At 40.8% G+C, this 24,632-nt stretch overlaps 1 protein-coding gene across 1 annotated transcript; it reads left to right on the forward strand.

Moving 5' to 3' along the window:
* The first annotated feature begins 863 nt into the window (after positions 1-863).
* ZNF471 (zinc finger protein 471) lies at positions 864-22,919 on the forward strand. Its single transcript, XM_032171276.2, has 5 exons — positions 864-1,119; positions 4,628-4,715; positions 8,718-8,844; positions 10,829-10,924; positions 16,683-22,919. The coding sequence occupies exons 1-5, from the start codon at positions 1,070-1,072 to the stop codon at positions 18,305-18,307; spliced, it is 1,986 nt and encodes a 661-aa protein (XP_032027167.2). The 5' UTR covers positions 864-1,069; the 3' UTR covers positions 18,308-22,919.
* The last annotated feature ends 1,713 nt before the right edge of the window (positions 22,920-24,632 follow it).

The raw sequence follows: 24,632 nt of genomic DNA on the forward strand, positions 1-24,632 counted from the left end.
GCACATCTCTCAGAAACACAGGTACAACAATCTGGAGTTTGGAATTGGCATGGGAAGTGGGGGACAGTCTTGTGGGACTGAGCTGTCTAACCTGTAGGATCTGATGTTCTCCAGGTAGCGTCAGAATTGAATTGGAGTAGCGGTCACCTGGCTGGTGTCTACTGCAGAAAGGTTTTTTTTGAGATGTTAAGACATTATAAGAGACAATAGAAAAAATGTATACGATACAACCTTCTCTGAGTTATATTTCTCCATAGCCCTTTTTACTGTTCATCAGACTGTTTATCTAACTCATGAATTTGTGGCTTGTCTCTCTCCGCTTCAAAGTAAATTATATAATAAGAGGGCAGGGATTTTTTTTTTTCTCTGCTGTATCCCCCTGAATTGCTTTTCCTTATTTGTCTCACCTTCCAATACTAATTCTACAGTTCTCCTAGTCAGGGCTAGCCCCCTAAAACAGGGACCATTTCCATTCTGTTAAGGGGCGGAACGCGGTTCAAGTCTAGCAGATTGGTTCCAAAAACGTCGTGTTATTCACTGCCTCTGATCAGTGACATTCCCATTTGCAGCTGCAAGAGGTATTAATTTGCCAAAGTCACAACACGGTCGGGGTTCCTCGTCGCTGTTCTTACTCCAAAATAAGCTTAACACAGAAAGATAATCACACTCCCACGGACTGGCACAGAAGGCCGCGCTCCGAATGACATCGCGATCATAGAGGCACAGACAGCGTCACAAAACCCCACACGTGCTCACACCGAAGGCTCAGCCGTTGCGCGTTTCCCTTCCGGGCCCGCCTCCCCCCGTACTGGTAACTAGGGACGCTTCTGGTCTCTAGGCGAGGAGAGGGGGAGAACGCAATCTTTGCGCTTGCGCACACTCCGGCTCACCCGCCGGAACCCTGGGCCACGCCCTGCTCGCGTAACACGCACTGCGCAGGCACCGCCTGCTCTGTTTCTAAAGTCCGTCTCACTCCCTCAGCAGCTCGAGGACAAGCCCCTCAACGCTAGGCCACGCCTTGTCTCCGCTCCTCTCGTCCGACCCCTGGAGAGAGGCTGGCGCCTGCGCGATGGGGGTTCCAGCGTCGACTCACGAAGTCCTTCGGATGAGAGCGTCTGGGTGCCAGACGAGGCCGGGGGTTTGTTTTGGGTGGTTTGGGAATCCGAGCTCGAGGGCTGGGCCAGGAAGGGCAGGCGAGGCGAGCGGCTCCGACGCGGGTCGCGAAGGCCCAGCCGCGTCCTCTGTCCCCAGGACGACTACGTTTCCCAGAGGCCAGCGCGGCGCGCGTACTCGAGTCTGCGGGGCGGAGGCCGGGGCTCGGGGCTGCTGGGCGTTCGGGGCGGCTTGGGGCGGCGGGACCACTGGAGTGAGCTGTGGGAGAGATGGGGGTGTGCCTGTGTGTAAAACATCGGTCAGCGTGTGAGGCTTCGTGAGAGGCTGCGGGGTGTGTGTGTGTGTGACAGACCGAGAGTCCAGAGTGTGAGACCAGGTTGTGTTCGTGTGTGACAGAGCGAGACGGGTCAGTGTGAGAGACCAGTGAGTGTGAGAGAGATAGGGATGTGCCTGCATTTGAAAGAGAGCGTGTGAAGCTCAGTGAGAGGTTGCGAGGTGTGTGGGTGTGCAAGTGTGTAACAGACCGGGTGTCCAGAGCGTGAGACCAGGATGTATTCGTGTGAGAGAGTGAGAGACCAGTGAGTGCGAGAGAGATGGGCGTGTGCCTATGTGTGAAAGGCCCGTCGGTCGGTGTGTGAGGCTCAATGAGAGGCCGGTGTGTGTGCGAGAGAGAGAAGAATCACCATGTGTGCGAGACTAGACTGTGTGAGAACAGTGTGAGACTGTGGTATGTTAATGTGTGAAAGGGAGACCAGTGAGTGTGAGAAATGGGTGTTTTGGGTGAAAGACCCATCAGTGTGTGAGGCTGCGGTATGTGTGTCTGACAGACAGAGAGACCAGAGCGTGAGACCAGGGTGTGTTCGTGTGTGTGTGAGACAGAACATAGCGTGAGACCAGTGAGTGTGAGAGAGATGAGCATGTGGCTGTGTGTGAAAGACCAGTCATTATGTGAGGCTCCTTGAGAGGATGGTGTGTGTGTATGAGAGAGAGAAAGAGACTAAACTGTGAGAGTCCAAAGAGTGAGACTAGGGTATGTTGTTATGAGTTTGTGAGAGAGAGGGAGGTGATCAAAGTATGGGACAAAGTTATGTTTCCTGGCTTACGACTTCTAAGATCCTTGGAATCTCCAAAGTATTAAGTGTCTTTTTGCATGCTGATTGGTGGGCTGGCAGCCTGTAGGTTGATCATGGTAAGGGCTGGTCACCAGACAGGATTTGAGGGTTGGGATTACGTGCCCCATCCTCAATCTCCAGGGAAAGGAAAGGGAGCCACAGGTTAAACTGATCATCAGTGGTCAGTGATTTAACCGGTCATGCCTACATTATGAAGCTTCCATAAAAACCCAGAAGGACTGGCTTCATCAAACTTCCAGATAGCTGAACACTGGAGGTTTCTGTAGGATGAGCCCCTTCCTATATAACCTTGTCCTATGCATTTCTTCACCTGCATCCTTTGTAATATCCTTTATGATTACAAACGTCTTTCCCTAAGTTCTGTGAGCTGCCCTAGCAAATTAATTGAACACAAGGAGGGGGTCATAGGAACCCCGATTTATAGCCAGTCAGAAGCACAAGTAAAACAACCTGGGGTTTGCAACTGGCATTGGAAGTGGGGAGCAATTTTGTAGGGCTGAGCCCTCAACCTATGGGATCTTATGCTATCTCCAGGTAGATAGTGTCAGAATTGGGTTGCCCTAGAGGTGACCCACCTGGTATTCACTGAAGAATTTATTGCTTGCCTGGTGTGTGTGTGTATGTGTGTGAAGACCCCCACACATCTGGTCTTAGAACTGTTTTGTGTTGTGTGAGTAGAGTAGGAGAAACAGTTTGTTTTTCCTCTTTGTCACCTGAGTATGTTATCAGGGACTGGATTGTGAGAATCCAGAGTGCGAGACCAGAGTGTATCAATGTGTGAGAGAAACAGATGTGCCTGTGTGAAAGATTAACAAGTATGAGGCTCCCTGGAGTCTGAGAAAGATCATGTGTGTGTCTTGAGTAAAAGCAAGAGACTAGACTGAGTTCAGTGATTGGGAGAGACTGGGGTATGCTGGTGTGAGTGTGGGAGAGACCAATGGGTATGTGAGAGACTGCAGTATGTCTCTGGCCTGGTAGGTTGTGAGAGGGTGTATCACAGTGTGAAAAAGACTGGAGTGAGAGCAACCAGTATGTATTTTGTGTGCATGAGATAAAGCAGTTGGAATGTGAGAGATCAGAGTGTGTTTGTGTATCTGTGTGAAATACTGGAGTATTTGAGTAATTGAGGCCTCTTTGAAAGATACCGTTGAATGCGCATGTATGAGAGACCATCACGTTTGTATGTGTGAAAGAGGGAGAGAAAGACTAGTGATGTGGTTGTGTGAGAGAGCAAAATAGGTGACAAAGAAACTATGTGAACCATGGTGTGTTATCCAAAAGGCTTTACAAATATAACCTCTGTGAGGTTGTGAAGCATGCGTGAGTGAGACAGAGATAAGGGACAGTGAGCTGTGTGTGTGAGAGAAGTAAGATTGGGGGTATGTGTGAAGGTGTAGGTGAATCACCGTGTGTGCTTATATTCATGTCCTCAGACAATGGAAATGTGACTGTATATGTGCTTGTTTTGGGGTGCTTGTGATTGTGTCCTCTGTGTGACCAGGAAACCTGTGTTAGTGTTTGTATGTCACCCCGTATACCTGTAATTGTGGCCCTGTATGACTGCTGTGTATGGGGAGACTACTTGGAAGATTGATAGGACTGGATTCTTTATGAGTGTGGCTGTTTGGAATTGTGTGTTGCCGGGATAGGAAACGTGGAATAGAATTCCTGTCCCCAGTCCAAGGGTTTCAGTAAGAAGCAAAAGCTGGGGTGACTGAAACTCCTAACTGAAGCAGGAGACACCCTCACTTCTGTGTGACAGGAGGGTAATCAAGGGGCTGGGACAGAGGTGAGAGTGAAAGTGGCAGAATTGAGTGCTAAAGGTTCCATCGTTTCAGGGTGAGGAAAGTGAAACATTGCCGGGGGGCGGGGCAGGGGTGCAGTGGTGGGGATTGAGTGAAGAAGGAGGATAACCCTGGCCTCTGGTGGCATTTGGGAGTCAGATTTTCCTTTCTCTTTTGTTGTTTTTTTTTTTTTCCCAAAAACCCCATCCATCTGGCCCAGAAAGGAGCCAGATTTTCAAGCAGTAGACTTTCAAAGCATGAAGCAGAGACCCAAGAAGAGAATGACTCCACCTTTACCTGTAAAATAGAGGAAATGACTATTTTATAGGATTATTTCAAAAATAAGGCGAGATAATCTAATCTATGCAGAGTACCTAATACATCTGAATGGGAAGGTAGCTCTTTGAAAAAGATTAAATTTAGGACCTCAAGCATGAAAAAAAAAGAAACAGTTACGAGTTATAGCCCTTCAGTGGCCATAGGTTGCTCATACCCAGTTATGGGATCAACCAAGGCTGGGAAGAAGACAGTTTTAGGCTAGTGATTCTGGGAGTGCAGCAAAGGCCTCATCTCTCTCTAACCTTTCCCTTCCTTCAGCCTTGCCCTCCCAAGACACTGTTCTTCAAGACAAAGACCAGAAGAGAAGGCAAAAATGAATGTTGAAGTAGTAAAAGTCATACCCCAGGTTAGTTGATATTTTCTTTCTCTTCATGAAAGGCAGTCTTGCTGTTTAGGACTTTGTAATGCTTCTTTTCTTTTGAAAATTCCCTGATTAACAGTCCAGGAGCCTAGTTCCCACTTCTCTCAGAGGCCACTGTCTTTAACTCTACCTAATGAGTGAGTAATAGCTTAGTATAAAAAGTCATGGAGGTCCCTCTGAGATTCCTCTTCCCACCTTGTGTACATTTTAAATTTAGTGCTGACTCTTGTGAAAAGACTTGATTTATGTTGTATGGAATATACATGTGGATATGTTAGTACTAGTGCGTTGGGTTCCAGGTTAAATGTGCATGCAGTGCGTTTCCTATATGTAGAATGCATCAGGAATTATTCCTCTACCTGAAGTTTTGTCCAAATCTCTGATTATGTCTTTAAGATAAATTCTTTAAAAGTTTTTCTTTACATTTTAAGTATGAATTACCAACCTCATTCGTTCACCTGAAAAATCTTATTCTACTTAATTTTTGCAAATTTTATAAATTTAAATAGGTGAGATGTTCACATGGTACAAAATTTAAAAACAAATTTCACCCTTAACTCCCAGTTATTTTAAGAAGTTATTCTCAGCATGTATCTCATTCAGAGCTATATTATGCCTTTGTGTGTATACATAAATACTTTCTTCCCTTCAAAGTTAATGATTTTTCGTGTCTTGTTGAAATTTTTGTCTACCTTTAGGTCCTATTTTTCTTCTAAGATTTGTTTTATCCTTCACAGTTAAGTTTCTGGTAAGCTTAGACTTGATTTTTGTGGTTTTCTATCATGGTAGGGCTGAAATTACATTAACTTTTTATGTTAAATTTAATTTACATTAGATTTTTACATTTAATTTACATTAAATTTTTACATTAAATGTATAATTTATAAGTGAGGCAGAGATTTATTTTTTCAAGTTGGCACAATGGCATTAATTGAATTATTCATCTCATTCTCACTAATTTGAAATGCCACCTATATCATGCACTAAATTCCTGTGTATATTTGGTTCTGTTGCTGTACTACACTCAGTTTTACTTGAATTTCTGCTTTTAATCTTTTAATTTTTAAATATTATATTGCACATGTATAAGGAACAATGTATAAAAAGGAACCCTTAATTCTCCCACTGTGAAATTCCCCTTCACATTTTTTCTAAGTGGAAAATGTGTTTTCATGACATATGTGAGTGTCAGATGTCCATAATTAATGCTTAATTAATTTATATGCTTCATATCAAAAGTTACGTTAAATTAATTTTGAAACACTGCTTTTTTTTTTCTTGCACTGTCAGAGTTCATGAGATATTAAAAAATATTTACATGGATTCTGGGCATCTGTGTCTTCCTCAGCATTAAAACCATTTTGTGAATTACCTAACATAATTTTCCAAAGATACAGACCTTTTAGAGTTTGTGTGCCTGATGTTGTCATTAAAATTCTACCTGAAGTCACAAGCACCAATTAATACAACAGAATTAGTCCCCTCCAATTTGCCCTATAGAAGTAAGTTGGGATCTCCACAATACCACTTACTGTCTTTAGTTTTGATATTTAACCTCATACTCCTGAATTAGTGTTCCATACACTATTTCTTGACTATTTTAGTTTTAGAAATGATCCAGTAACCTACTACTATAGATGATAAAGATTCAGGCCATTAACCCCACCACCTGAAATGCACACACACATGCTTATTTGATAGACTGTGAACATTATTCACTATTTTTGTTTTAAGTCAGTGTTCAGGGTAGCTTGGTGTCTTTCATCAATTTGGAAATTTTTCAGCCACAAATATTCTGAAACTTTCCTCTTTTTCTAAGATTACAATTATATACATAATTGACACTGTTTTATATGTCACTTATGCTTTAATTCTCTCTTTAATTCTCTAATCTCCTGTTAAGCCTCAGCCACTCGAGTAGCTGGGATTATAGGCATGCACTACCATGCACAGCCAATTTTTGTATTTCTGGTAGAGGTGGAGTTTTGCCATGTTGTCCTTGCCATGCTATGTAGGCTGGTCTTGAGCTCCTGGCCTCAAGTGATCCACCGGCCTTGGCCTCCCAAAGTGCTGGGATTATAAGTGTGAGCCACTGCACCCAGCCAGGTTTTCTTAGGTTTTATCTAATGTTTTTTTTTTCTGTGCCAGGATTCTATCTAGGAAATTACATTACATTTAGTAGTCATATTTCCTAAGACTCCTCTTAGCTGTGATAGTTTTTCATACTTTGCTTATTGATGATCTTGTCAGCTTTGAGGAATACTCAGTTATTTTGTAGAGTGTCTCAAATCTGATGTTTTTTCATGATTAGACTAGGGTACTGTGTTTTGGGGAGGAAGATTGCAGAGGTAAAGTTCCTTTTTCATCACATGAAATCAGGGGTGCACACTATAAACATGATTTATTACTGTTGATGTTAATAGATTTTAATTAACTTTGAGATAGTGTTTGTCAGGTTTCTCTATAATAAGGTTACTCTTTTTTCCCTCACTTTTCCATACTGTACTGTTTGTAAGGAAGTCACTATGCACAACCTACACTCCAGAAGTGGGAAATTATGTTCTACCTCCTTAAGGGCAAACATAAATCATTTGAAAAATCTTCTAAATGAGATATTTGCCTATTTTCCTCATTTATTTATTTAGTCTTAATTTAGTCTCTTATTCAGTATTAATCCTCCTGGAAATTTCAAAAATTATCTGATACCTTGCAATAAATGGTGTTTTCCTTAAAAAGAAAAAAGAATTACAAGCTCTTCAGATGCTATCCATTGGGATTTACTTCATTGGTTATAGCATTATCAGTTAAAAAAAATCACTACATATACATGCATACATATATATAAAGTTATTCTATAGGTATTGGTAAAATTCTGGTAGTATATGTACTAGATTATTAACCATAAGTACCAGGATCAAAAGCAGTTTTTTCTGTGGGAACAGCCAAAGCTCCTCTGTCCTTAATAGTCACCAAAATTATCCTAAATATCGGAAAGAATGTGAGCACCTTTTGCTTGCATTGAGGACTTCATCTTATTTTATAAGAATATGTGAAATGATGGCTCTTAGTTCTCAACTCACTAGAAGGTGAAAACTAGAGTTCAGGAAAACTGTGAGTACACAGAGAAACTTAAACAATTTTGTAATTCTTTTATATGAAAAATATATTAAACATTTTCCTAAAGGTATGTATATCTTCTAAAGTCCCATACATTGAATATCTGTTTAAAATTTGCTTTTAAACACTAATCTTTAGAACAAAGATATGATACAGAGATTAATGTTTAAAGCGAATTAAAATGTGCTCATAATCTTGTCTTTAGTTATACTTTTGATAACTTTGCAAATCAGGCACTAAGATTAAGAAGATATTCATTTTCAACGGAAGTAAATCTGAAGGTGAAAAATGCCCACAATAACTTTTAAAATTTCTTACAAGCTGCTGGTGATTATAACTGGTCATTAATTTTTCTCTAAGAATATTTAAAAGTTATAACTTCAATTTCATTTTGTTCTGCAACTGTGGGTTCTACCAGCCGTGGGTGGAAAACACAGTATTCACTGATGCAGACATAATAAAATTGCATTCTTAAACATATTTTTATTATTTAAGAAAAAAAAATCAGCTACATTCATTCAATGCCTTTCTCCAGCCCCTGCCAATAAAACTTGGATCCCATGGAGTATCATTTGAAAAATATCAATTTAGATATTCCTTTTATGCTTTTGAAGATTCAACATAGGTATGTGTTCTTCCTTGATGCCCTCTTCACTGCACCCATATTTCCCTATGTTTGGAATCGATTGGCACCATTGTACCCAATGCAGTTAAACACTTCCATAAGTACTGTTTTGGCTTGGATCTTCCTATTTATGTTTTTTCTCTTCTATGAGTCATTTCTCACCTAAAGTAGAGACATCTTGGATCAACTCAGAGTTATCTTTGGACATGAGCATTGGTTGGTTAAGAATATATTTGTCACTTCAGGACTTAGTGACATTCAAGGATGTGGCAATAGATTTTTCCCAGGAAGAATGGCAATGGATGAACCCTGCTCAGAAGCATTTATACAGGAGTATGATGTTGGAGAACTATCAGAGCCTGGTATCACTTGGTGAGGATCTTTTCCCTCCTGCATAATCTACCTTTAAGGAACTTTTTTGTCTATATATTATTAAATTTGCTTTTATTATATGTAGGTCAGAATGGAATTTGGGAATGGAATCTGAGAAACAGACGATATTGAGGGACTAAAGAAAACTTGAGATTTAGAGTTAGTGAATTTGGTGAATATCAAATATTCCATGCATACACCCTTAAGGCAATTGGGAACACAAGACACAATGTGAATCTCACCAGTCTCCTCGGTTTCCTTGTTCTCTCTCTCCTGCAGAATTATTATCACCACTAGACAACAACAAGGTTCACAAAGAATATATAGCTAGATTACTATAAATTCAGAATATCACTTTTAAAATCTGTATCTTTGCATTAAGTAACAAACTGAAGACACAAACTGAAAATGGCTTCAGATCACTTACTGTTAGGGAAATTCATATGGACCTTTCTTCTAAGCACTGGGGCCACCCCATTGGCTAGGTTAGCTTTCTGTTCTCTAAAAGCCCTTTTGATTATGCTTGTGATTCATTGAGCTTCTTGAGACTAAATTTATATCTTAAACCAAATTTGGTAAATTTTTGGCCATTATTTCTTCAAATGTTTTTTTCTGTTCTTTTCTGTTTTGGACTTCAGTTACACCTATGTTAGATTGTTTGATATTGTGCCCTAGGTAACTAAGGATTGTTTCACTTTTAAAAATCTTTGTTCTGTTTTAATTTTAATTTCTCTCTCGCTCTTTTTTTTTTTTTTTTTTTTTTTTTGAGATGGTGGAGGCAGTGGGCAATTGGGCCAACACCTCAAGTCAAATTTCCTGCCTTAGCCTCTCCAATACTGGAACAGGGCCCACCACCACACGGAGTGCAGTGGCACCTTCTCGGCTCACTGCAAGCTCCGCCTGCTGGGTTCATGCCATTCTCCTGCCTCAGCCTCCAGAGTAGCTGGGACTACAGGTGCCCGCCACCACACCTGGCTAATTTTTTTGTATTTTTTTAGTAGAGATGGGGTTTACCATGTTAGCCAGGATGGTCTCGATCTCCTGACCTCGTGATCTGCCCGCCTCGGCCTCCCAAAGTGCTGGGATTACAGGTGTGAGCTACTGCGTCCGACCTAATTTTTGTATTTTTAATAGAGATAGGGTTTCACCATGTTGCCCAGGTTGGTCTTGAACTCCTGACCTCAGGTGATCCGCCCAACTTAGCATCCCAAAGTGCTGGGATTACAGGCGTGAGGCACTGTGCCCAGCTCAGATTGGATAATTTCTGTTGATTCATAGTCAAATTCCCTGATTCTATCCTTACCCTCAATGTTTGGTTAGGTGCATCTAGTGAATTTTTAAGTTTCAGATGTTATATTTTTTAAATTATATAATATTTATTTGGTGGTTCTTGTAGTTTCTTTTCTGAGATTTCCTGTGTGTACATTTATTTCAAGCATATTTGCCTTTATATTCTTAAGTATTGATATAATAATAGCTGTTTTGAAATCGTGCTATTCTTTGTTATTGCAGTGTGAGCGTCTATTGCTTGATTTTTCTAATGGGCATGATTCACTTTTTCCTTTTCTTATGTCAAGTAATTTTGAGTTTTATCATATATACTGTAAATAAAACATTGTAGAGCCTCTGGATTCTGTCATATTCCCCTAAAGAGTATTGATTTTTTTCTAAAGCAGGCAATTATCTCAAAACTTCAAACTATTTCTAGGGACCTTTTAAAATACCTCATTTACTACTGTGTGATAATATTCAGAAAATGTTGGGCTAAATTTCTGCCCTCAAGCCCCTTATAAAATAGTTCACAGAGTTAACTGTTAGCAGTCTTACTAGGCTATTCCAGAGTTTTATGTAGTCTGTCCTTCAGATGTGCTTTATCTCTTATCTAGTATTCCTACTATATCATTCCACCAGAATTAAGGTACTGGCTTTTAGTTCTGAAATAATCCAAAACATGACCAATTTTCATGTCTTTTTTTATATGTAGGTCTTTGCATTTCTAAGCCATATGTGATCTCCTTATTGGAGCAAGGGAGAGAGCCTTGGGAGATGACGAGTGAGATGACAAGAAGCCCATTCTCAGGTGAGTGTGGAAGAACCAGAGAGGGGAATCTTTTTGACATAATGGCTCAGCCATTTTTAGAGGTGATACCTTCTCACTTATGCATCTCAGAAACTATTCATAAGCCTTACAGGCCTGGGGAGAAGACTGAAACTTAATGCTTCACATGGTCCCCTCAAATGTCTTCTCTTCTACTTGACTGTCTTCTCTCTAAGAACTAATATTCTCTAGAGATTAGAGAATCTTAAATCTCTAAGATTTTTGTTTTGCAAAAATCTTTATCCAGCTCCTTACCATCCCCTTGTTCGCTCTGCCATACAGACTTATATAAACTTCTATGCTTCTTAAATCTTGTCTTAACTCTTGAATTAGGTACTGCTTACAAATTATAATGTACCCTGCTGCTCTTTCATTCCTTTCCTGTAGCAGATAGGAAAAATCTAAACCCTGTTAGCCTCTTCCTGATCAGCTCCTTCCTACTTCTGTAACCTCATTCTTTATTACTTTTTAGCTTTTTCATTATACCTTAGTCCAGAGTTTGCTAAATTATGTGAGATACCCAGGGTATGTTTCAAGTGAGTTACAGGTATACCAAGCTACTGAGTCTCTCAAGAGCCTTGGGAGACTAGATGGGTCCAGAGGTAATTCCAAATCTGATTGCCTCTGAGTCACAGGCAGTATCATTCTTTTGCCTGCTCCACTTGTGTTTTACAAATGTCATATTGAATGAGTATTCATCTAGCCCATGGGTCACCTTTTCTGAACTCACCAAGCTTTTTACTGACCCAGGCATTTGCACTTCCTGTTTCCTCTACCCAGAATGTTCCTCTCCTGGGGTCTGTCTATCCTGAATATCAAATCAGAGCTAAAAAATCATCTCATCAGAGGCCTTCCCTAACCACCTTATGTAATGAACATTTCCCCATCCCAACCCCATAACTGTCCACCAAGCCACTGTTTATTTTCTTTCTAACATTCAGGAAAGCCTACAATTAACTTGCTTATTGTTTAATGCTTATATTCTACCTCTCCCACTGAAATTAAAGTTCCAAAAGAAAAGGGCATATCAATATATGCCGTCACAATTAGGCCTTAAAGCATTCTCCTTTCCCTTCTGTAACAGTGTTTGATCTTTACATTTTGGAATAATTTGGATCCTAAACTTCCTGTGTCCTCCAAATACAACAGTCCCCCTATTCAAGGTTTTGCTTTCTGCAGTTTTTTGCCCACAGTCCACCACTGTCTAAAAATATTAAATGGAAAATTCCAGAAGTAAACCATTTATATGTTTTAAATTGTGCACCATTCTGAGTTGTATGACGAAGTCTTGCACGTTTCTATTCTTTCCTGCCCAGATCATGAATCATCCCTTTGTCTAGCACACCCATGCTGTATGCCCTACCTGCCTGTTAGTCTCTTAGTCTCGTCTAGCTTTTCAGATCTGTTGCACGTAGTGAATATAGGGTTCAGTATCATTCCAGGTTTCTGGCATCCACTGGGTCTTGAAATGTATCCACTGTGGATAAGGAGGGACGACTGTACCCACACATCAGAAGGGAAATAGACCCTGCTTGAATGCACTTTATACTTCAGTTTTGTATGAAGATGCCATCTGCCTTAAATAAGAGAAACAGAAAAGAACTTTCCCGATAATTGGCTCTGTGAAGAACGAGTGGAAGAAGGGAAAAGGAAGAAGCTATAAGTCTGGTGGGATGCTGAGTCAATGTGTAGATATAAGTATTATTGTATGCATAAGATATCTTAGTGTCTGTTAAAAAAGGCCAGGAAATTAGGAGCAACCATGGCTCTCTGTAGGAAATTGGAGTTGAAGACAATCTTCATGTGACAAAAAAGTAAAATGTGAGAAAACAGAAGACGATGGACTCAGCTTTCTGTGTCTTTTTCTATATTCTCCTCTTCAGTCTGTCTATGTAGGAAAAATTATAGGTGATTAGTTCATTAACCCCGCATTGCCTCAATTCTTGAAGCATGGGTGCCCTGGTCTGAATGTTTGTGTGCCCCTCAAATTCATGTTGAAATCATCTTCTCTAGAGTGCTGGTGGTAGGTGGGGACCTTGGGAGGTGATTAGGTCATGAGGGCTCATGAGTGGGGTAATTACCTTTATAAAAGGCCCAAAGGAGCTTCCTTGCCCCTTCCACTGTGTGAGGAAACAGGAAGAAGGCACCATCTGTGAGAAAGCCAGCCTATGCCAAATCTGCCTGGGCCTTGATCTTGGATTTCCCAGTCTGCAGATCTGTGAGAAATAAATTAGCCATGCCCAGCTAATTTTTTATAAGTGTATTAGTCTGTTTAGTTATAAGTATTCTTTGTAAGTGTATTAGTCTGTTCTCAAGCTGCTGATAAAGACATACCTGAGACTGGGTAGTTTATAAAGGAAAGAGGTGTAATTGACTTATAGTGCCACGTGGCTGGGGAGCCCTGACAGTCATGGCAGAAAGCAAAGGAGGAGCAAAGTCACTTCTTACATCGTGGCAGTCAGGAGAGAGCATGTGCGGGGGAACTCCCATTTACAAAACCATCAGATCTCGTGAGACTTACTCACTGCCAGTGAACAGTATGGGGGAAACTGCCCCCATGATTGAATTATCTCCACCTGGCCCCACCCTTGACATGTGGGTATTACTACAATTAAAGATGAGATTTGTGTGGGGACACAGCCAAACCACATCAATAAGCTACCCAGTATATGGTACAGTTATGGGCCACATAAACAATGTATCTATCCATTATGGACTGCATACAGGACAGTCACACAAGATTATGATGGAGCTGCCCTATACAGGTATAACTTTAAAAAAATCTCTTCTGGCCAGGCGCGGTGGCTCATGCCCATAATCCCAGCACTTTGGGAGGCCGAGGCGGGCAGATCACGAGATCAGGAGATCAAGACCATCCTGGCTAACATGGTGAAACCCCGTCTCTATTAAAAATACAAAAAAATTAGCTGGGTGTGGTGGCATGTGCCTGTAGTCCCAGCTACTCGAGAGGCTGAGGCAGGAGAATGGCATGAACCCAGGAGGCGGAACTTGCAGTGAGCCAAGATTGCGCCACTGCACTCCAGCCTGGGCAACAGAGCGAGACTCTGTCTCAAAAAAAAAAAAAAAAACTCTTCTGTTGCTGGGCATGGTAGCTGACACCTATAATCACAGCACTTTGAGAGGCTGAGGTGGGAGGATTGCTTCAGGAGGAGTTCCAGGCCAGCCTAGGCAACAGCAAGACCTCATCTCTACTAAAAATAAAAAATTAGCTGGGCATGGTGGCATGCATTTGGTACTCCCAGCTACTCAGGAAGCTAAGGCAGGAGGATCACTTGAGCCCAGGAGTTTGAGGATGCAGTGAGCCATGATCATGCCATTGTACTCCAGCCTGATGACAGAGGGGACCCTGTCTCAAAAAATATATATAAAATGTCCTCATAGCATACTTTACTGTACCTTCTTTATGTTTGTATACGTTTAGATACAAAAATACCATTGTGCTTCAGTTGCCAATAGTATTCAGTGGTAACATGTTTGTACAGGCTTGTAGACCAGGAGCAATAGGCCATATAGCCTAAGTGTACAGTAGGCTACACCATCAAGGTTTGTATAAGTATGCTCTGTAATTGCCCATCCATAATGATGCATTTCTCAGAGCATTTCTCCATCATTAAGTGACACAAGACTATTTTGTTATAGCAACCCAAGTTATTCAAGACACTGGATATTCCTGATACCATGAAGACCTGAACTACAAAGCATGTTAATACCTCAAAACCTTTCTTGACTGCTCTAGTGGATTTGATCTCTCCCATCTCTGAACTTTTATAACAATTTAATCTTTATCTCACACTTGATTATGTTTTGTGTTATCTTCTCAAAACTTTTTTTGTTGGTCTTGTCTTCCTAAATTACTTTCTAAACTTTTCAAGAAGAATTCCTTCATTACTTTGATATCACAAATGCTTAGTGCATAATGTATAATTGCTTAGGAAACATTGGATTAGTCGATGATTTGCTACAGATGACATAGAAAAGGAAAGCACTTCCTTTGCCTTTTCTTGAAAGCACCTTTTCCCTCAGGTTTTCTCTCAGTATCATCTCTTCAATACAGATTCCTTTATATTTTACTGATAACTTTGTATATATGCCCAGATTTCTTCTGTCTATGGTAAGTGATGTAGCAATATATTTTTTCTTTTTTCTTTTTTTTTGGAGGTGGAATTTCATTCTTGTCACCCAGGCTGGAGTGCAATGGCGCAGTCTTGGCTCACTGCAACCTATGCCTCCTGGGTTCAAGCAATTCTCCTGCTTTAGCCTCCCAGGTAGCTGGGATTACAGGCAGGTGACATCATGCCCCGCTAATTTTGTGTTTTTAGTAGAGACAGGGTTACACCACATTGGCCAGGCTGGTCTCTAACTTCTGACCTCAGGTGACATGCCCACCCTGGCCTCCCAAAGTGCTGGGATTACAGGCATGAGCCCTTGCACCTGGCTGATGTTGCAATAATTTTTAAAGCACATTTATTCCTTCTGTAAACTTATATTGTAGGTCAAGAGTTAAGAAAGTTACTCGTGGTAGTAAATAAGAATGTGATTAATAGTAGTGATATCAACCTACATATCATTATAAAATTCATTTCTTCAAAAGGGGAAATGGTAAAACCCTGTTAAGCAGTGGCTTAAGGTGCTGGGTGCAGTGGCTCACACCTGTAATCCTAGCTACTCAAGAGAAGGTGGGAAGATTGCTTAAGCCCAGGAGTTAGTGAGCTATGATCATGCCACTGCACTCCAGCCCAGACAACTGAGTGAAACCCTTTTTTTTTTTTTTAATAAAAAGGTGGTCTAAGAAGTGATAATTTTACCAGGCTGTTGAAAGAAAGGTGAACGGGAAAATCTCTTAATATGCAGATTAAAGTTCAGGGAACTCTGAGAATTGAAGAGTTCGCTGTATTGAAACATGTAGATGATTTCATAGGAACACCATTTTCTCATTATGAAACGATAACCATAGGATTTCACCTAAATCCTAAGATAATCACAAGCCATAGGGTATGTGGTTACTGGAGATCTCTAGAGACTTTTCAGCAGCAGTAGTGATACGATATTGGTATTTAAACAAAGTTAACATAACTGTATATGAAAACCAATTACAAGTGGAAGAGAGTAGATGAAGAGAGCTTAATTTATAGTCTGTTAGGTCAATACAGGCATGAAATATTACCATTCCAGACTACTTCTCTAGGATTTCATCCTACATTGAGGTTTTTGTTTTTGTTTTTTGTTTTTGTTTTTGTTTTGAGACAGGGTCTTGCTCTGTTGCCTAAGCTGGAGTGCAGTAGGGCAATCGTGGCTCACTTCAACCTCCTGGGCTCAAGTGATCCTCTGACCTCAGCCTCCTGAGTAACTGGGACTACAGGCACGTACCAACCACCATGCTTGACTAATTTTTGTGTTTTTTGCAGAGATGGCGTTTTGCCATGTTGCCCAGGCTGGTCTTGAACTCCTGGGCTCAAGCAATCCACATCAGCCTCCTAAAGTGCTGGGATTATAGGCCTGAACCACTACACCTAGCCCATTTCATTTTCTTAATCACCTTTCCCATGTTCCTTCATGAGCTGTCTTTCTTGGGGTCTCCCTGCATATTTTCCAGTTGACATGCCTGTACATAACAGGTTTTGTGAGATTTATTAAATATTTTTAAATCAGCTTTTTCACAATGTCTCCTTTGTTATAGCCCATGATAAAGGGAACATTCACTTTTTTTTATATCTTTCAGATTGGGAATCTATATATGTGACACAGGAATTACCTCTGAAGCAGTTCATGTATGATGATGCATGCATGGAGGGAATTACAAGCTATGGACTTGAGTGTTCCACTTTTGAAGAAAATTGGAAATGGGAAGACCTTTTTGAGAAGCAGATGGGAAGTCACGAGATGTTTAGCAAGAAAGAAACAATCACTCATAAAGAAACCATCACTAAGGAAACAGAATTCAAATATACTAAATTTGGGAAATGTATCCATCTGGAAAACATAGAAGAGAATATTTATAATCACACATCAGATAAAAAAAGCTTCTCCAAAAATTCTATGGTAATAAAACACAAGAAAGTCTATGTAGGAAAGAAGCTTTTTAAATGTAATGAATGTGACAAAACCTTCACCCATAGCTCATCCCTTACTGTTCATTTTAGAATTCATACTGGTGAAAAACCATATGCATGTGAGGAATGTGGAAAAGCCTTCAAGCAAAGGCAACACCTTGCTCAACATCACAGAACACATACTGGAGAGAAACTCTTTGAATGTAAAGAATGTAGGAAAGCCTTCAAACAAAGTGAACACCTTATTCAACATCAAAGAATTCATACTGGAGAAAAACCATATAAATGTAAGGAATGTAGAAAAGCCTTCAGACAGCCTGCACACCTTGCTCAGCATCAGAGAATTCATACTGGAGAGAAACCCTATGAATGTAAAGAATGTGGCAAAGCCTTCAGTGATGGCTCGTCTTTTGCTCGACATCAGAGATGTCACACTGGCAAAAGACCCTATGAATGTATTGAGTGTGGGAAGGCTTTTAGGTATAACACATCTTTTATTCGTCACTGGAGGAGTTATCATACTGGAGAGAAGCCTTTTAATTGCATTGATTGTGGGAAAGCCTTCAGTGTTCACATAGGACTTATCCTGCATAGGAGAATTCATACAGGAGAGAAACCTTACAAATGTGACGTGTGTGGAAAAACCTTCAGCTCTGGTTCATCCCGTACTGTACATCAGAGAATTCATACAGGAGAGAAACCTTATGAATGTGATATATGTGGGAAAGATTTTAGCCATCATGCATCACTCACTCAGCATCAAAGAGTACATTCTGGAGAGAAACCTTATGAATGCAAGGAATGTGGGAAAGCCTTTAGGCAGAATGTACACCTTGTTAGTCATTTGAGAATTCATACTGGTGAAAAACCCTATGAATGTAAAGAATGTGGAAAAGCTTTTAGAATCAGTTCACAGCTGGCTACTCATCAGAGAATTCATACTGGAGAGAAGCCTTATGAATGTATTGAATGTGGAAATGCTTTCAAACAGAGATCACACCTTGCCCAACATCAGAAAACTCATACAGGAGAGAAACCTTATGAGTGTAATGAATGCGGGAAAGCCTTCAGCCAAACTTCCAATCTTACTCAACATCAAAGAATTCATACTGGAGAGAAACCCTATAAATGTACTGAATGTGGAAAGGCTTTTAGTGATAGCTCATCCTGTGCTCAGCATCAAAGACTCCACACTGGCCAAAGGCCCTATCAGTGTTTTGAATGTGGGAAGGCATTCAGAAGAAAGTTATCCTTAATTTGTCATCAAAGAAGTCATACTGGAGAAGAACCTTAAGAACGTAGTGCATGTGGCCAAGCCTTTAGTTATCGTGAATCCCCTACTGTTAATCAGAGATGTCCCACTGGTTAAAAAACATATAAATATAAGAAATGTAGAAAAACCTTCAGCCAGGAGGCTGGCAAGATGGCCGAATAGGAACAGCTCTGATCTGCAGTTCCCAGTGAGATCAACACAGAAGGTGGGTGATTTCTGTATTTCCAACTGAGGTACCCGGCTCATCTCATTGGGACTGGTTAGACAGTGGGTGCAGCCCATGGAGGGTGAGCTGAAGCAGGGTGGGGCATAACCTCACCTGGGAAGTGCAAGGAGTCAGGTATCTCCCTCCCCTAGCCAAGGGAAGCCATGAGGGACTGTGCCATGAGGAATGGTGCACTCCAGCGCAGATACTACACTTTTCCCATGGTCTTTGCAACCCATAGACCAAGAGATTCCCTTGGGTGCCTATGCCACCAAGGCCCTGGGTTTCAAGCACAAAACTGGGCGGCCATTTGGGCAGACACCAAGCTAGCTGTGGGAGTTTTTTTGATACCCCAGTGGCACCTGGAATGCTAGTGAAACAGAACCGCTTACTCCTTTGTTATGGGGGCTGAAGCCGGGGAGCCAAGTGGCTGAGCTAAGTGGTTCCCATGCCCACTGAGCCCAGCAAGCTAAGATCCACTGGCTTGGAATTCTCTCTGCCAGCACAGCAGTCTGAAGTCGACCTGGGATGATCAAGCTTGGTGGGGGGAGGGGTGTCCACCACTACCGAAGCTTGAGTAGGTGGTTTTCCTCTCACAGCATAAACAAAGCCGTGGGGAAGTTCCAGCTGAGCAGAGCCCTACACAGCTCAGCAAAGCCTCTGTAGCCAGACTGCATCTCTAGATTCCTCCTCTCTGGGCAGTGCTTCTTTGAAAAAAGTGCAGATAAAACCCTCATCTCCCTGGGACAGAGCACGTGGGGGAAAGGGGTGGCTGTGGGCATAGCTTCAGCAGACTTAAACGTTCCTGCTCGCCAGCTCTGAAGAGAGCAGCAGTTCTTCCAGCACAGCGCTTGAGCTCTGCTAAGGGACAGACTGCCTCCTCAAGTGGGTCCCTGACCCCCGTGCCTCCTGCCGGGGAGACACTTCCCAGCAGGGGTCCACAGACACCTCATACAGGAGAGCTCTGGCTGGCATCTGGGACAAGGCTTCCAGAGGAAGGAACAGGCAGCAATCTTTGCTGTTCTGCAGCCTCCACTGGTGATACCCAGGCAAACAGGGTCTGGAGTGGACCTCCAGCAAACTCCAGCAGACCTGCAGCCGGGGGGCCTCACTGTTAGAAGGAAAATTAACAGGAATATAATCAACATCAACTAAAAGACATCCACACAGAAACCCCATCTGAAGGTCACCAGCATCAAAGACCAAAGGTAGATAAATTCACGAAGATAAGGAGAAACTAGTGCAAAAAGCCTGAAAATTCCAAAAACCAGAATGTCTCTTCTCCTCCAAAGGATCACAACTCCTTGCCAGCAAGGGAAAAAAACTGGATAGAGAATGAGTTTGACAAATTGACAGAAGTAGGCTTCGGAAGGTGGGTAATAACAAACTCCTCTGAGCTAAAGGAGCATGTTCTAACCCAATGCAAGGAAGCTAAGAACCTTGAAAAAAGGTTGGAGGAATTGCTAACTAGAATAACCAGTTTAGAGAAGAACATACATGACGTGATGGAGCTGAAAAACACAGCATGAGAACTTCGTGAAGCATACACAAGAAAAACCTTCAGCCAGACTGAATGCCTTACATGGAAGAATTCATGCTGCAGAGAGGTCTTAACAATGTAAAGAATGTGCAAATGTCCTCAGACAAGATGCACACCTTGCTCATCAGTGAGTTCATTTCAGGCAGCCAGCTCTTCCTCACCCACTACATCACCAAGTCCTGTGGATATATCTACTAAATATTTTTGGAATTTATCCACTTCTTTTGATTCCCCAGTCCAAAACACAGTCATTTCACCTGGACTATTTCAATCATTACACAGGTGTCCAACCTTTTGTCTTCCCTGGGCTACATTGGAAGAAGAAAAATTGTCTTGTGCCACACATACAAAACACTAACATTAACAATAGCTGATGAGCTAAGAAAAAAAAAAAAAAGTCCATGCATAGTTTTAGTGATACGCCACCTCAGATAAGCAAGAAAGTCCTCACATTCAATGGGTTGCATACCCGTGAATTCTAAAACTTCATCGTCTTTTGTCCCTTTCGAGTTTACAGCCACAGTGACCTTTCAAAAATGCAAATTAAGTTACTCTCTTAAAACTCTAGTTAAAATACTTGATGTACATAAAGTGCTTAGCAAAATGACCAACTAATACTAAGTGCTTAGTAAATGTTAGATAAGTATTCTTCAGAGTTGATGTAAATTATTTTTAAACAGTGTATTCTTGAAAGCACTATGGCAGTCGTAAAAATTTTGGAACCAAAACAGTATCTTTTTTTAAACCAAAAAAAGTTTTAAATGCTGCCTTGCTCTGTTGCCCAGGGTGGTCTCAAACTCCTGTGCTCAAGTGACCCTCCCAACTCATTCTCAAGTGGCTGCGATTACAGGCAACCAGCCTGACTTAAAACAATATCTTAAGGTAGATGGTGATTAGCACATGTAGTATGCTTAACATTTAATATTATAATCAAACATCACAGCGGCTCTCATGATTAAGGCTGTGTTCCCTTGTTGGTGAGGAAATTAATTATGACTTGATACATAGAACATGTTTTAAGAAGTGGCTATATAGCTCTGGATAAAACGAACAAAAGAATTAGAATTCCTGGGGAGAATATATACAAGACTGTATTTAGTCAAGTAAAAAAAAAAATCACTAATGTTTAACTAAAGAAAGAGAAATTGAATAATATAGTTCTATTTCAACATGTGGGTTCACAGATTTATTCTAACCTTCCAAGGATCCACTAGTAAAGTTGTTCTGGAGTATATTTTTTAAAAAACCACTTAAAATGTTCCACTTCTTTCATGAGGCTAAGTCAACTCTGATATCAAACCAAGGGGAAAGAAATGAAATTATAGGTGAGTTTACTTAGTTATATACAAAAGGAAATTATTAGCCTCTGCTGGTGGAGAACAGAGGCTGTGAATAAATGGAGATCCATAAGATGATCCTACATGAATGTTTCAATATTGTAATCCTGTAAGTTACTTTTACATTGACAGTTCTGAAATTCATGTTGAGTGTTAATTAGGCAGGAATCAGAAGGGAGGTTTTGTAGAAGGTCGTATCCCATGGGTTTTTTATATTTGAAAAGTGTTTTTGATGTATCATGGGGGGAGATGAAATGTCTTTGACAGTTATCCAACTAGAAATAAAGTCAGCAACCCATTTGACTCCTTACACAGAAGTTCATTCTATACTCATTACAGACGTAAGAGGAAATACTGTTAAGATGGTAGAGGAGAATGTAGAGTATTTCTGTGCCTTTAGGTTTAGGAAGTCTTTGGTAAGCAGGACAAGGTCCAGAAGCCATAAGGAGAGAATGACAGGACTGTTTAGAAGATTTAAACCTTTTTCATGGCGTAAGATACTGTATGCAAAGTTAAAAGGCATATGACAGGCTGAGAGATCTTAAACATACATTAGAAAGGATATAGCCCTTGGAAAAGGGCTGTTAGAAAGCAGCAAGGATAAGGTGCACAGTCTTGCAGAGCATGTCAACAAAATTTATTGGATGAAGAAATTAAAATGGTTAAATAGAAGAAGTTCTCAACCTCACTAATGATCAGAAAAGTGCAGATTGTAAAAGTCCTCATCCCCACCAACACAAACCAGCAGGAATTTTATGTGAATGTAAAGTGGATAATATCCAGTATTGTCACAGATGTGAGAAACCATATTTTCATATATTGAGAGGGTAAATTAGAGGAAAGTCATTTTAGAGGGCAATGTGGTGTTACCTGTCAGCATTTTGAATATAATTACCCTTTGCCACAATTCTACACCTAGTCATTTATGTTCTCAAAAAGCACAAGTGCAGAAATATAGATGCATAAGCAAATGTGTTGTAGAATTGTGAAAATTTTGGAAAAAAATGTTTAGTACTAGTGAAGTTATGGGTTACTTAAGTTACAGAAAATCAGTTTAGTAGATCACTGTGTAGTTACGGAAAATGAGATGGATCTCTACTCAAAGATGTCTTGCAGTTTATGAACTGAAATATAATTACATAACTAACACGATGACACTGTTATTAACTACATAAACTTTATGAAGCTTAAAAAATGCGTTCATAGTATCTGTTATTTGTTGTTTTTGTTTACCATACAAATAGAAACCATGCACACAGATACAAGAACTTCCCTGTTTTTTGTTTGTTTTTGTTTTGTTTTGTTTTTGGTAGCAGGTGGGGTGAGCTGCTCTCATGTTATTCCATGAGTTTTTTTGTGTGTTGCTGGTTGTGCATGGTTCATTTTTTGTTTTTATTTTTTGAGATGGAGTCTCGCTGTGTCGCCAGGCTGGAGTGCAGTGGTGCGATCTCAGCTCACTGCAACCTCCACCTCCCGTGTTCAAGTGATTCTCCTGCCTCACCCTCCTGAGTAGCTGGGACTACAGGATAGTCTCGATCTCTTGACTCATGATCTGCCCACCTTGGCCTCCCAAAGTGCTGGGATTACAGGCATAAGTCACCGCTTCCAGCCTGTATATGGTTCATTTAAATCAAATGAGATACTCCTTGAGACATGGGGGAAGTTGAATATCAGTTATCCTGTGGCCAAGACTTAAAGATGGTATATGAGCTTCTGCTGCTGTGCTCCCTAGACCTGACCCGATTCATGCTTCTGCCAGGTAGTAAACATGTTTTGTCCTGCTGAATTGGCAGAGTAGTCCCAAAAGAACTGTAACTAAGGTATGCACATACTGAAGAAAGGGATATAGTATTTCTGGGAGAGCTCTAAGGAAGGTAGACTTCTGTTGCAGTCATTCTGAAGAATTATGGGTGGTGATTCTTGCACAAGCCCAGCTCATACATCTAGGCTAGACGATGCTTAGATATCTTTATCAGTGCCTGGGGATGTTTTAAGGCCTCTGGTTGAGTTTAAGCCTGCTGGGAAAAACCTCGGCTAAAAACAGCTGAAAAGCTTTTCCTGAACCTGTGCTTGACAGCACCATTTTACCTCTAGGGAGTGCTTTACTTGCCATCCATAGGATGCTAGGCACATTTCAAAGAAGGACTGTTTTAGGAAAGTGGTTTCTTATCTCTTAAATTTATTGAGGCTCATTTTATGGCCTATCATATGGTCTAAGAGAAAGTCCCATGTGCTGTTGAATAGAATGTGTATTCTGTGGTTGTTGGATGAAATCTTCTGTATATGTTAAGTCCATTTGTTCCAAGGTATAGTTTAATTCCATTGTTTCTTTGTTGACTTTCTTTTTTTAAAAATTTGTGATGGAGTTTCACTCTTGTCACCTCAGCTGGAGTACAAATGGCATGATCTCAGCTCACTGCAACCTCTGCCTCCCAGGTTCAAGTGATTCTTCTGCCTCACCCTCCCGAGTAGCTGGGATTACAGGTGCCTGCCACCACACCCAGCTAATTTTTGTATTTTTAGTAGAGACAGGGTTTCACCATGTTGGCCAGGCTGGTCTTGAACTCCTCACCTCAGGTGATCTGCCTGCCTCGGCCTACCCAAGTGCTGGAATTACAGGCATGAGCCACTGTGCCAGACCTCTTTGTTGGCTTTCTGTCTTAATGACCTATCTAGTGCTGTCAATGGAGTATTGAAGTCCCCCACTATTATTGTGTTGATCTCTATCTTATTTCTTAGGTCTATTGGTAATTGTTTTGCAAATTTGGGAGCTCCAGTGTTAGGTGCATATATGTTTAGGATTGTGATATTTTCCTGCTGGACAAGGCCTTTTACCGTTATATAATATCCCTCTGTCTCTTTTAACTGCTATTGCTTTAAAGTTTGGTTTGTGTGATATAAGAGTAGCTACCCCTGCTTCTTTTTGGTGTCCATTCACATGAAATGCCTTTTTCCATCCCTTGAAGTTTATGTGAAGTCCTTATGGGTTAGGTGAGTCTCATGAAGGCAGCAGATAGCTGGTTAGTGAGTTCTTATCCATTCTACAGTTCTGTGTCTTTTAAGTGGAGCATTTAAGCCATTTACATTCAATGTTAGTATTGAGATGTGAGGTACCATTGCATTCATCATGCTCTTTGTTGCCTGTGTACCTTGGATTTTTGTTTTTTGTTTTTGCTTTTTAACTTTTTTTTTGTATTATAGGTCCTGTGTGATTTATGCTTTAAAGAAGTTCTGTTTTGATATGTTTCCAGGATTTGTTTCAAG

This window comes from Hylobates moloch, unplaced genomic scaffold (assembly GCF_009828535.3).
Source record: "Hylobates moloch isolate HMO894 unplaced genomic scaffold, HMol_V3 SCAFFOLD_12, whole genome shotgun sequence".
Classification (NCBI taxonomy): Eukaryota; Metazoa; Chordata; class Mammalia; order Primates; family Hylobatidae; genus Hylobates; species Hylobates moloch.

What these genes read in the sequence shown, in the direction of transcription:
- ZNF471 (XM_032171276.2), top strand. Translation starts at nt 1,070, where the DNA reads ATGGGGGTTCCAGCGTCGACTCACGAAGTCCTTCGGATGAGAGCGTCT. An exon ending in TAGTAAAAGTCATACCCCAG is followed by an intron (nt 4,716 to 8,717) that starts GTTAGTTGATAT and finishes TTGTCACTTCAG; the next exon opens with GACTTAGTGACATTCAAGGA. An exon ending in GACAAGAAGCCCATTCTCAG is followed by an intron (nt 10,925 to 16,682) that starts GTGAGTGTGGAA and finishes TATATCTTTCAG; the next exon opens with ATTGGGAATCTATATATGTG.